This window comes from Nymphaea colorata, chromosome 11 (genome assembly GCF_008831285.2).
Source record: "Nymphaea colorata isolate Beijing-Zhang1983 chromosome 11, ASM883128v2, whole genome shotgun sequence".
Lineage (NCBI taxonomy): Eukaryota > Viridiplantae > Streptophyta > Magnoliopsida > Nymphaeales > Nymphaeaceae > Nymphaea > Nymphaea colorata.
The window spans coordinates 9,943,067-9,955,532 of NC_045148.1; the positions used below are offsets into that span (position 1 = coordinate 9,943,067).

Consider the following 12,466-nt stretch of genomic DNA (forward strand, 5'->3'; position numbering starts at 1 on the left):
TTGCTGGCTGGGGATGATTCGGATATGAATTCGAACGCGAGGGTCCGAACCAGATCGCGGTTCCCCACATCGCTTCGCCTATCCAAACCCTGGCTCAGAGTCACACTCCAGGACACGAGGATCTGCTAGCAAAGTACTGGTTAGAAACTGGAGCCCCAGATTGGTTGGACCGGGTACGAGAATTTTGCGGTTGTAGTAAGTCCGGAATTCCAATTTATTGACTGGACCTGCATTCACGGGTTGTCCCAGATCCGACCCGATCATCCAAACCAGACAGTAAGACTGTGATTATTTTTTTCTTTTTCTTTTTTTAACTATTTTCCAACCAAATTTTGAAATAAACTACATAACAAAAGAATACTACCAATCTATACATCAAGCAGCTCCCAACGACAACATTACTCGAACAAAAAAAAAAAAGATAAAAAGAAAAAAAAAAGAGAGAAATTAGAAGAGAGAGAAAGAATGAACTTCAAACACAACGTTGGACAAGAAACGAGAAGAAGAAAAAAAAAAAGAAGGCCCTAACACGGAGGTGACTTTTCAAAACAAGCCCTGACAAACTGTACCGCACCGCTTTCTTGGGTTTCACAAACAAATTTTGCTTTAGCCTTTTGGGAAGCGGAATTTTTCCCGCAAGGTGGCTGACATTTGGTAGATGGCTTGACGCTGAGGTGCAACAACGGTCAAGGGGGAGGAAGCTTCAGAGGAGAGTCTTGGTGCGTGGGGAGAGATAGACGAGGCAGTCGTCCTTGGGAGCGATGGTGGGCTTGTAGGCGATGTCATCGCAGCCGTCGGATCGGGCCCGCTTGAAATCGCAGACCGTGACGAAGAGGGCGATGAAGAGAACCAGGTGGTTCAGGGCGTACCGCTGGCCCACGCACTGGTGCGGACCCGACCCGAACATGAGCCAGCTGCGCTTGTGCAGCTCGTCCTCCCGCCGCTCCTCCGAGAACCTGTCCGGATCGAAGCGATCTGGATCCGAGAACCCCTGAAACGCGGCCTCCAAGAGGGAGGGGAACAGGATGGCGCCCTTGGGCACGGTGTAGCCGTCGGAGATGGGGAAGTCGCAGGCGGCGATGTGCGGGACAAGCGTCGCCGGCGGCCGGAAGCGGACCACCTCCTTCGCGACCATCCGGGTGTAGGTCATGTCGGCGATCTGGTCCGCGGAAATGGGGGCGTCCGGGTCGGGGCGGACGCGCTGCTGTTCGGCGCGGACGCGGGCGAGGACGTCCGGGTGGGACTCGAGCATGGAAATGGCCCAAAGAAGGGACGAGGTGGACGCGTCCTGGGCGGCGAAGAGGAAGTCGAAGACGTGGCCGCCGATCTCGCGGTCGGACAGTTTCGCGTCGGAACCGGAGACGATGTCCTGGATCCAGAAGTCCATGAGGCAGCGAGGCTGGTGGCCGGCGGACATGTTGGAGCGGCAGCGGGTGGCGCAGGCGGCGAGGGTGTCCACAAGGCGGGAGACGGCGCGGTGGGCGCGGCGGAAGGCGAAGCCCGGGAGGTCGATGGGGAGGGCCATGAGGCCGGAGTTGAAGAGGCCGTAGTCGGAGTCGAACCTGTCGCGGGCTTCCCGGTCGAGGTACGGGCCGACGAACACGGTCTGGGAGGTCTCGAGGTTCATGTCGCGGCAGCGGGTGCGGAGGGGAATGGGGGAGGAGGATCCCAGGGCGAGCCAGGAGCGGAGGTGAGCGCGGATCACCGCTTGCTGGGCTGCTATGTAGGAGGAGAGGGCGCGAGGGGTGAAGTTGGGGGCGATGCTCCGGCGGATGTCCTTGTGTTCCTGGTCCGTCAGGTAGATGAGGTTGTGCTCGCCGAACAGCTTCTTGCCGAAGGGGTGGCCGATCAGGTGGATCACGCCGTGGCTGACGTTGGAGAAGACGCGGTGGGAGAGGTCGACGTCGTGGATGAAGACCATGAAGCGGCCGAGGATGAAGTTGGCGGAGAGGCCGAGCGGGGAGGAGCGGGCCATCCGGGCCTGCTCCTCCCAATACCTGGTAGGGTTCAGCACCAGAGACAGGGCGCTGCCCAGGAACGGCAGCGTGAAGGCCGGCCCCGGAATGGACGATTTCTTCCTGGTGTAAGCCACATGGTGGACGACGAAAAGCAGGAAGGCGGCCAGGAGGAGGACGTCAGTCGGGGTCAGCCCCAGCAGCGGCTCCATCTAATGGGGGTGGGAGGAGGAGGGTAGCAGCGGCGGCGGCGGTGGTGGGGAGACAGGATCAAAAGGAAGTGAATGGGAGGAAGAATGTGGTCAGTGGGGGATAAAAAGGAGGACGAGGAGGGAGGGGGTGGTGGTGGAATGGGAGACGGGCGGGGGCTATTTAGCGAGCAGGGTAGGTGGGGAGAGGAGTAAATGAGGGAAGAGTCGGAGGAACAGCCAGCGGAGAAGGAGTAGGAGGAGAGGAGGACAGCCGCCAGGTAGGGAGAAGGGAGTGTGCAGAATCTGGAGAATGTGGCCTTGCTGCTGACCGCCCGCACATACGAGAGAGAGAGAGAAGAGAGATGTAAGTGAGAGAACCAAAGAATGAGGAAAGAAAGAGAAAAGAAAATGGCAGAAGCGTGCAGGTTTTGTTTTTCTGTTCTTATCGTGGAATTTTTGTTCTGTCCCGGCGCATTTATTGTTGCTTCGGTCCGGTCCAGTCAAATGCGAGAGGGGAGGCAGCAACCAGCAAGTCGCCGTTTCAGAAGGACTACCATCCGAGCTCATTCCGGTAACTACAAAGCCCCTTCTATGTTAGTTTCTAGTCCCAAAGTCATAAAAATAAAGAGCGTCTGAATTAACTGCTTTACTTTTACAGTCGTTTATGAGTAGAGAAGCTTTGCAAATGTTGTTTGAATTAGTTCTAATGTTTGATGCATCTGGTCCATTCATGATACATTCATTCATAAAATGTCAACTCTCTTAACATTTCAAAGTTTCATACTCTTAAGAGTTGTTTGGTATTAAGAACCATGAATTTATCCTAAAGATTGAGCCAAACAAAAGTTTCACAAATCTACTTTATTTTTAGGGTGTATTAATAAAACACTTGTTCTTAATGCCAAACACCCGGTTGAAGGTTGTTGGACAAATGAAATACTTTTATGACTGTTTCATGCATTTATTACGAAGATTGAGACTGCTTTATAAATATGTTTTAACGTTTGAGATAGATTCAGTTTCAACCATCAAACGTGGCCTAAGGAGATTGCATAAATTAAATCGGCACCGACCAAGTTTCCGACTCTAGGCTTCTTAAAGCTGCATGCAACGCTGAGGCGAGCTCAAGTGGGACGAAATGGTAGGGTTTGAGTAATGGCACACGGCCAGAAGGTTCTGGACGAATAAATACAAAAGAGCAGGCCGGGTCGGGACGTTGGAGGACGGAAAAGGGAGTGGTACTTATACCAGAACAAACAAGAAAACCCCAAAAAGATGCAGAACAGGGACGGGGATCGGGTAAAGACAAGGCAGACAACGTCTTGACGGATGAAGAGAAAGTTGGAAAGGTGTCATGTGGAGTTCGCCAACTGCCCTTTATCCACCAACACATTCTTCTTTTAAATAAGAAAATGAATCCAGGACAAAGTTGTCACTGCCAAGGAGTGCGGGCAATTGGGTTCATTGTTAGGAGTGTAGAGCTTGGTCTATTAAGAGTGAGTCAGATCTTAAAACGGAGTGTTATTATAATTTTCATATTGGCCGCCCTGTTATAAACTCGACACCTTTTGTGCTTGGGTTGTTTTAGAGACGGTTGTTTTCCCCTTCAAAAAAGCTATTTTGGACTATTTTGTCTCTACCCAAACATACAAATGATTCTTTCAAAAATTCATTAAAATTAACAACTTTTACAAAACCAGGTTTTAATAAATAGCTTAATTTTCAAAGTCTTTGCGTGCTTATTCTGCCTCTTCTTCTTGATGTCGATGGTACGAATAGAACTTGTTTTTTACATGGGACACCTGAAATTGGCCTGTATTCAGGGATAGAGCGAGGAATTTTTTTTAATGGCGAGCCAAACGCTCCAATGAATTTGTCCGGTAGAATCTCATAGGCAATAAATACCAAGAAATGTCAGCCATCCATCTCAGGGCTCCTGATGAACGAGCCTGGGAAGCTCCACCCTGGGCCTACCTCTAGCAAAGCACACCCATTGCTTCGAGTTTTAGTAAAATTTTTGAACCAAAAAACTGGAGAAATGGGTGAAAGTTTGAATTTTGATTTTTTTTTTTCTCTTTTTCTTTTTTGCCAAAGTTTTCTGTTTTCCGGCCGGCTGTTTGGCTTTATTGTTTCAATTTTTACACAAAAAATGAAAGCGAGAATTAAACAAGTTTCCTCTCCCGTTGTTTTTCCTAAGTCTTTTTACTTACATAGCTGGGGCAAAAGGGCTGCTCGATGTACAAGTAGTGTTTCATAAAGAAAATACTTCAAATTATTTCAAAACCTCTAGAGATATTAAAATGAAACTTTTCAATTATAAAAAAAAATACTAGTATGGGGTGTGGTTAAGAAAAAAAGCACAAGAACGAGGAAGAAGAAAAAATCTTAAGGGGTTGTTTAAGAATAGTAACACATTGTTATAGTTTCATGAATGTACATCAAAAAATGAGTTAGATTCATATAACACTTGTTACAAGGTTCCATGAATCTACTCATTTTTTTAAGACATATTCATGACATAGTAACAAATTTGTTACTGTTGTCAAACGGCTTCTTAGTGATACCATATGGGTGTCCCAAAAATATGCTGGATCAAATTCATGGAACATTAGTCCTTGTATTCCATGCTCATAGAGTGAGTTGCAATTAGAGGTCATCTGAAAAATAGAATACTTTGTATTTGATCAAATTCATGGAACATTAGGACATGTTTGACAATAGCAACAAATTGTTGTTGTCTCATGAATTTACTCTAAAGATTGGGATAAATTTATGAATCATAATGACATAGTGCTTAAGAATATGCCGCAATCTTTAGGATAAATTTAAGAGATAGTAGTAACTTGTTATGGTTGTCAAACAAGTCCTAAAAGGTTGTTTGGTAATAAGATAAGAATATGTCGCAATCTTTAGGATAAATTTAAGAGATAGTAATAACTTGTTATTGTTGTCAAACAAGTCCTAAAAGGTTGTTTGGTAATAAGATAAGAATATGTCGCAATCTTTAGGATAAATTTAAGAGATAGTAATAAGTTGTTATTGTTGTCAAACAAGTCCTAAAAGGTTGTTTGGTAATAAGAACAAATCAGACAAAATCACGTCAGTCTCATGAAATTGTTCCCGCAATTACGATAGATTCATGAGATAGCGATGGCATGACATTAGCGTCACCAAAGATCCCATAAAAGGGTCGCTATTTGTCCCTTGCAATTTTGCTGGAAAAGTGAAGAGGAAGAGGTCGACCGAACGTGACCATAAAAAATAGAAAAGCCTTCAGATTTTGTTTTCGGGTGGCGGTGAGGGTCTTATTTGGAGCAAAGAGGTCCACCCCAAGGGAACGACTGTTTCTAGGTGGCAACGTCAATACAAACACAATAAAGCCGTCTAACTTTTGCTTTCATCGAAGGCCTCCCTCCTACGTTGTCACCACTCACCTGCAGGTTTGGTTTTGAAAGTTTTGGATCCAAATACCCGGACTCAAGTGATTTCGTGGAGCCAGAAATATGAGACCCGATGGACGGGTCATGAGGTAAAGCCCATTATCAAACACGAGATTTTAAAACTCGTTGATTTTACATCCCAGTTACTTATAAGGAAGGGTGTTTGACTTCAAATCCAGGATATACAAGATATTCACAAAATGCCACAGGGCTCCTGAGAGTAAGAACATGTGATCTCTAATCAAACCATCTAAAATCATATCGATTCAAAGTATACCTATGGGGATGATATCGTGTGCATCGGATTGCATTGCCTTGATTTTAAATTTTCTAAATTTGAAAAATATTCAATATATTTTACACTAACATTGATCAGCCACCTCGTTTTATAAGAGCGATGATAGGGTTTCATTCAAACCCAATGGAAGGTGTCTTCTAGTTTTTTATTAAATAAATGATATATATATATATATATATATATATATATATATATATATATATATATATATATATATATATATAAGGAGAGGGGGGAGGGGCGAAGAACCGATTCAAGACATCTATAATTTAAAGGTCAACATTACTCTTCAATACCATCAAGATAGCACCTTTTAAGAATCAAACTGAGAATGTGGCTACAACACACCACACATCACTTGGTAAGAGAGACAAAAAGATGTCAAGCCCTCACCTGTTGGGTTTATGGATAAAGACATAGACCATTAATTTAATGCACATTTACTGGTCAAAGAAAATAATAATAATAAAAATAATATATCACATCGTACCTATCTATATTGCACAATTTATTATTTTTTTCAAGTCAATGTGAAAAGAATCGATGGCAAAAATAATTCCAAATAGGTTTAGCACTTAAGGATATCGCATCTTCCTATTTCACCGATAGCCTTGTGACAACTGCACTATCTAGCAACAACATATATATATTATAAGCACAATTAGTAAAATAGACTACTTGCATATAAGACCAATTAAAATTAACAATATAAAGGATTTTTTTTGGCAATCTAATCTTCTAGATACGATTTTAAGAGTAATTGGTGAGAAATATTTATTTTTATTAAAGTAGTCAAGTTTTATTTTAATAGTGTACTTTGTTAATAGAAAAATGAATGGCTTTACAACATCAAAATTTGATAGTTATTAAGGCTTTGTTTTTTTTACAAAAATAGCTTGAAGTGAAACATAATTTATACTAAATTAGCATTTATAAACACATTAAGATATGTTCATATTTTGTTTGAAACACATTTGAACATGAATTTAAGAGGTCTGATTTCTTCCCTTACCTAAGTGGTTGGTATTTATCAATTATTCTCTCTCTCTCTCTCTTTCTCTGTATATATATATATATATAGATAGTACTTCAAGTTTCAAAAATTTTCATTTACCCTTTTGTTTCAAAAGGTTGTACTTAATATATATATATATATACATATTACTTCAAGTTTCAAAAATTTTCATTTACCCTTTTGTTTCAAAAAGTTGTACTTAAAAAGCAATATTTTCTCCACAGTTAACGTAGCTTAATGTGGCACAAACATGTGCCTTCAATTCATTTTCCGTGAGTGTTATGCTCCGATAGACCGCAAACATGAAGAATGTATAGTAAAATCGCATAAGTTCGGAAACAGCGTTGGACTTGTGGCTTGTAGGAAAGGGAGGGTAGCTTTTAACTCTTGTGTACGACCGTCACATTATTGGAATTAGGTCTCACTTGTCTTTTCATCACAGATTCACAAATCTAAAAAATATAAATTTCAAAGGTCTCTGCCGCCCGTTCTCCAAACACTTGGAAAAATATGTTGGAAGGAATCAATTGCATGGCAGGAAGCAGAGGCTACCAACTAAAACGTGGGTCACATTTATAAGGCTAGCTCTATGAACATTGAAGACAAGAAAGAAAACAATAAGAAGATATTCAATCCTTCAACAAGGATACGCGTCGGCACGTTATGTCACTAAAAAGCTACGGGCGTGAAGTCTTGTTTCGGAAGAATGCAGAAAAATTGGAGTGGGTATGGAAGGATCTGGCCCGGAAAAAGGTTCAAATTCAGGTGACCCAAAATAGCTTGTGGGGTTCTAATCACTTGAATTCTTGAATGGCGTGAATGTCTGAAGCTCAACAAGAAAATGTAACGACTCTTTCTTGCAAGAAAAATAAGTTTTCATGAAAAGCGCAGAATAGGAAATGCGTGAGGAAGACGGACTTCCGCCTGAGAAATGCTTCCGACGTGGTTTAGGAGACGATGCGTTTCTCCCACTTGTTCAAAACGGTTAGATGAACAAACTCAAAGAGTGTATTTGGGTAAACACATAAATGAATTGCCTAAATCCAGTTCGTATCAAAGTCTGAGTTTTATGTAAAAATTTTTAAGAGGTGTTTGGATGACTCGCTCCTGTAGCAGAGTTTTGTAAAAAGTGCCTTATTAAAACTAAGTTTTTTAATGAGTTTTAAAAACTTTGTTTTTTTTTTTTTTTTGAGTGACACATTTAAAACCTGATTTTTGAATAATTTAAAAGGGACCATGTTTTCACACCATTTTACAAAACTAAGATTTCTTCAAACCCAATTTTGATGGCACGCAATCGCTTCAAAAACCTCGTAAAGTGTCACTCAATGTGTGAGGGGCTTGTCATATCCATTGTGTTAGATCCATGGCAAGCGCCAATGCTTTTGGGGTTAAACCATGACTTTAATTAGGGGTGAACACAAGCCGAGTCGAGCCCAAGTTCAATCAGCTCGAACTCGATTAATGAAACCTCGAGCTTGACTCAGCTTGAACTCGAGAATATCTCGACGAAAGTAGCTCAAGCTCGACTAGACAGTTATGTGTTGAGCTCGAGCTCTACTTGACTGAGGACCAATAAACTCGTTTGAATATAATTGATATTCATCGTTGAGCTCCAGCTTGACTTGATTAAGGCTCGACAAACTCCTTTGAATAGAATTGATATTCATGTTTACGTGTTGAGTTCAAGTTCGAGCTCGACTTGTTAAACAAATGACTCGGTTCAAACTTGTTCACCAGCCAAGCTTATTTTTAGATCAACGGCTCTTAAGCTGTCCTTTTTTTTTTGTTTTTTTGTTTTTTTTTTCTCAAACATTCGCTCTCCCCAATCCTTGTTCCTCTCCTTATACTTTTCATTCATTTCCTCAACTCTTTAGTTCCCTCCCTAAGTTCATCCACCACCACCACCACAGCTGCCAGCACTGTCCTCCGATGGATGCGGGCCTGCCGGGCTTCCGTCGGATTGACGGAGGCCAGCAGGCCGACTGGCATCGGGGGACAATGTCGGTGGCCGCCTCTCTCCCTTCCCCAACTCTTTAGTTTCATGATTTTTATGAGCAGATAAGTGGAAAACTTCATCCATCTATTAGTGTCAAAAGAAGAGGTTGGAAAAGGGAGACTGACCGACAACATTTCCCGACTCTGGCGGAAAGACTAGACTTCCGTCAGGAAGGTAGAGGCCTGGTGGGCCGCAGGTATAAGGAAATGGCACCAGTTGTCGCGGTTGTGGAAGAGATGGCCAGATGGGGGCTGGAGGGAGGGAGGGAGAGAAGGATCGGGGAGAGAAAAAGAGCGGCAAAAAAAAAAATTTAAAGGAACAGCTTGAAACGATTCTCATCAATTGTTCATTTGACAAATATTTGTTATATATATATAAGCCATTCCGGTTTTGCATGTTTTATAAATTTAATTTTCGTGCAATTTAACTGAAAATATACGGCCGACAGGCTTCGTTCAGGTTGTTCAATTTTTCTCGAAGTTTGTGGTCACGATCCCGAAACATCAAAGCGTCGTTACGTTTATATTATGCCTTCAAAAGTGCATCTTTTATTTTTCAAAAGGAACGGGAGAGTGATCGGTTTCAGACGAAGAAGTAATATTAAATGTGGAGGGTGCATCCAAAGTTGTGTCGACGAAATCTTATCCGAAATAAAAAACAATACGCACTTATCTTAATGACACGAGGAATCTATATATATATATATATATATATATATATATATATATATATATATATATATATATATATATATATATATATATATATATATATATATATATATTTGAAACTGTAATTCATGATACATTTAGTTGTGGTGAAGTGAGCCACATTAAATTTCAAAATTTAAAATGTACTTAAGTTTAGTAATGGTTTATGATATTTTTAAACCATTCGGCAACAAATTTAACATTCAGCAAATTGCTATATATATATATATATATATATATATATATATATATATATATATATATATATATATATATATATTATTAAATTTGAAAATGTAATTCATGATACATTTAGTTGTGGTGAAGTGAGCTACATTAAATTTCAAAATTTAAAAGGTACTTAAGTTTAATAATGGTTTATGATATTTTTAAACCATTCGGCAACAAATTTAACATTCAGCAAATTGATATATATATATATATATATATATATATATATATATATATATATATGTATGTATATATAATTAAAAATTTGAAACTGTAATTCATGATACATTTAGTTGTGGTGAAGTGAGCCACATTAAATTTCAAAATTTAAAAGGTACTTAAGTTTAGTAAATGGTTTATGATATTTTTAAACCATTCGTCAACAAATTTAACATTCAGCAAATTGATATATATATATATATATATATAAGGTTCAACCGGCTCCAATTTTTTACTGTTTCAAAAGTGGAAAAGCCAAAAAGGCGATTAAGAACATGCCTCATACTTGTGTATGCACTGTCGTTCTTTTAAAAAAAAAAAATCAAACTAAGATCAAATTGATAGGGTGCTATGTGATTAATAAAAGGAAAAAACAACCTTCATCGTATTCATTTCTACCTGGATTCATGGTTTACTTTTTTGCGATTGAGAAACCGAAAGCCTGTTGGCAGAAGTAGAACTATTGTCAGAAAGTTTACTGCTAGGAGTAATTTTTGATCGATTTTGTTCCACTGCAAGTGTTGTCACAAGCATCCAGCTGCCTTCTTTTAGGTGACAGTTTTTTTGGTAAGTTCTTTTCATGTATGTAAAGGTGCTCAAGTTTAGTGGTAGAATAAAAACACCTTTGAGCTTTATGTTTTCTTTTCTTTTATCGCTTCTTTTATATATATAATGCTGGCATTTAAATTATTAGAAAAAAACATAAAACATAGGAGTGTTTCGTTTACCTTTTCAAAAGTTGGCGAAAAAAAAATATACAAGTGTTTTTAGAAAGTTTGTTGAGTTAATTCTCAATGCAAAGAAGTCGCTTACATGGAAAAGTTGACGAGAATCAAACTTCCAAACATGGGAATCCGACGCCTGTGTGCATAGGATTTCCATAGCATTTCACAAATCAACAGACGCTAAATGCCATAACTTCAGTGATTTAACGGATGTAAGTTGTGGATAATAAATAAATTCCCACTAAAAGAAACTGAAACTTCGTGAGGAATCCAATTTCTGCGTTGAAATGGTAATGACTATTAAATTATGCATGACTAAATTCGTCCAAGATGTGGATATATGCAAAATGAAGCGCTTTAATGAGATCCACACTCACATTTTCCTCGTTAATTAATAGTGGTCTACGAAATTAGAGCAACCCATGAACAAACAAACAAGGATGAAAGTTCTCAAGGAAAGAGGCAGACCTTGTCTAGCGGTTCATCCAAGGGCCATTTTTCCCCTTCTCTGATTTCTCTGATCTCAATTTCCTGGTGTAGTAACAACTGATTTAGTTCTACCAGTTCCTTTCCTTAATAGAAGAAGAAGAATAAGAAGAGAATATTCAAATCCCACGAACACATGGAGATTCTGGTGTTCGGAATCCCGGTGGAGGCGCTGCCTGAGTCGGCAAGGACCATAGCTAGGGTTTCTTGCCGTTGCAGATCCACCTGATCCTGGGAAAATGGAATCCCATGGGATTTGCAGGTCCCATAGGACTCAGGACTTCTGGGCGATTCATAGATGGTCGAGCACAGACTCGAACAAAACAAGAAAAGAGAACAAACATGGGAAGGAAAAAAGGATGGGAATTCGCCACTCACCCCCAATGATCCTCCTCTTCCTTCTGTGACACACCGCAATGTGAGAGAGAAGAGAGAGCAGAGCAGAGCAGGGCGAGAGAGAGAGAGAAAGAAAGATGAGGCAGAACTCGAGTCGGGAGTATTTATACGTTCTTTTTGTGGGACCCACTACAGCTAAGCAACGACCAACCGGATCCCCGCTCATGATCAGATCCAATCTTCGAGTGTTTAAAAATCTGGATTTTGGACCTGGATTTGAAGTATATCCGAAAACCAAAGCTCATGCCCTTTTCTTTTCTTTTGTAAAATTTTAAGGACAGGATCAATACATTATTAGAGAAGGCATATCCGGGTTTTATTTTTAAATGATTTTAAAATATTAGCATTCAAAAAATGAAAAATAGAATAGTGTTGGTTACTGTTCTTTATAATATTGGATAAATCATTCGGATAATAAATCCTTGATAACAGTCATTGTGCACTTGTAAATAGGTATTTAATATTTGAGGGGATAACAAATCACTACTCAAAAAGTTGGTAAATAAGTAGGCAAACTTAAAGAGATTTTGATGAAATAATAAATAACTACTCAACTTTTAACAAATTATTAAATAAGTGCTCACCTTTTGGAAGAAATTCTCAAAGAACTGCATACTGCCAAAAACATTAATTTTGATATTGAAATGATAACTTATATTTTATTTAAAGATGAAAACATCATTTGTGGGCCGAGAATTAATGTTTTCAGGTTTTTGAGAATCTCTTTCAAAAGCTGAGCATTCTCTGTTATTTTTTTGAAGTGAAACAGCAATTTATTATTTGCCCCAAAGTCAGACCCCT

General features: G+C 40.1%; 1 protein-coding gene across 1 annotated transcript; it reads right to left on the minus strand.

The window, feature by feature from the left end:
• Positions 1–277: 277 nt before the first annotated feature.
• Positions 278–11,728, minus strand: LOC116265070 (cytochrome P450 710A1-like). Its single transcript, XM_031645609.2, has 3 exons — positions 11,648–11,728; positions 11,252–11,314; positions 278–2,721 (listed from the first exon to the last, which is right to left on the minus strand). The coding sequence occupies exon 3, from the start codon at positions 2,165–2,167 to the stop codon at positions 704–706; it is 1,464 nt and encodes a 487-aa protein (XP_031501469.1). The 5' UTR covers positions 2,168–2,721; positions 11,252–11,314; positions 11,648–11,728; the 3' UTR covers positions 278–703.
• Positions 11,729–12,466: the final 738 nt, after the last annotated feature.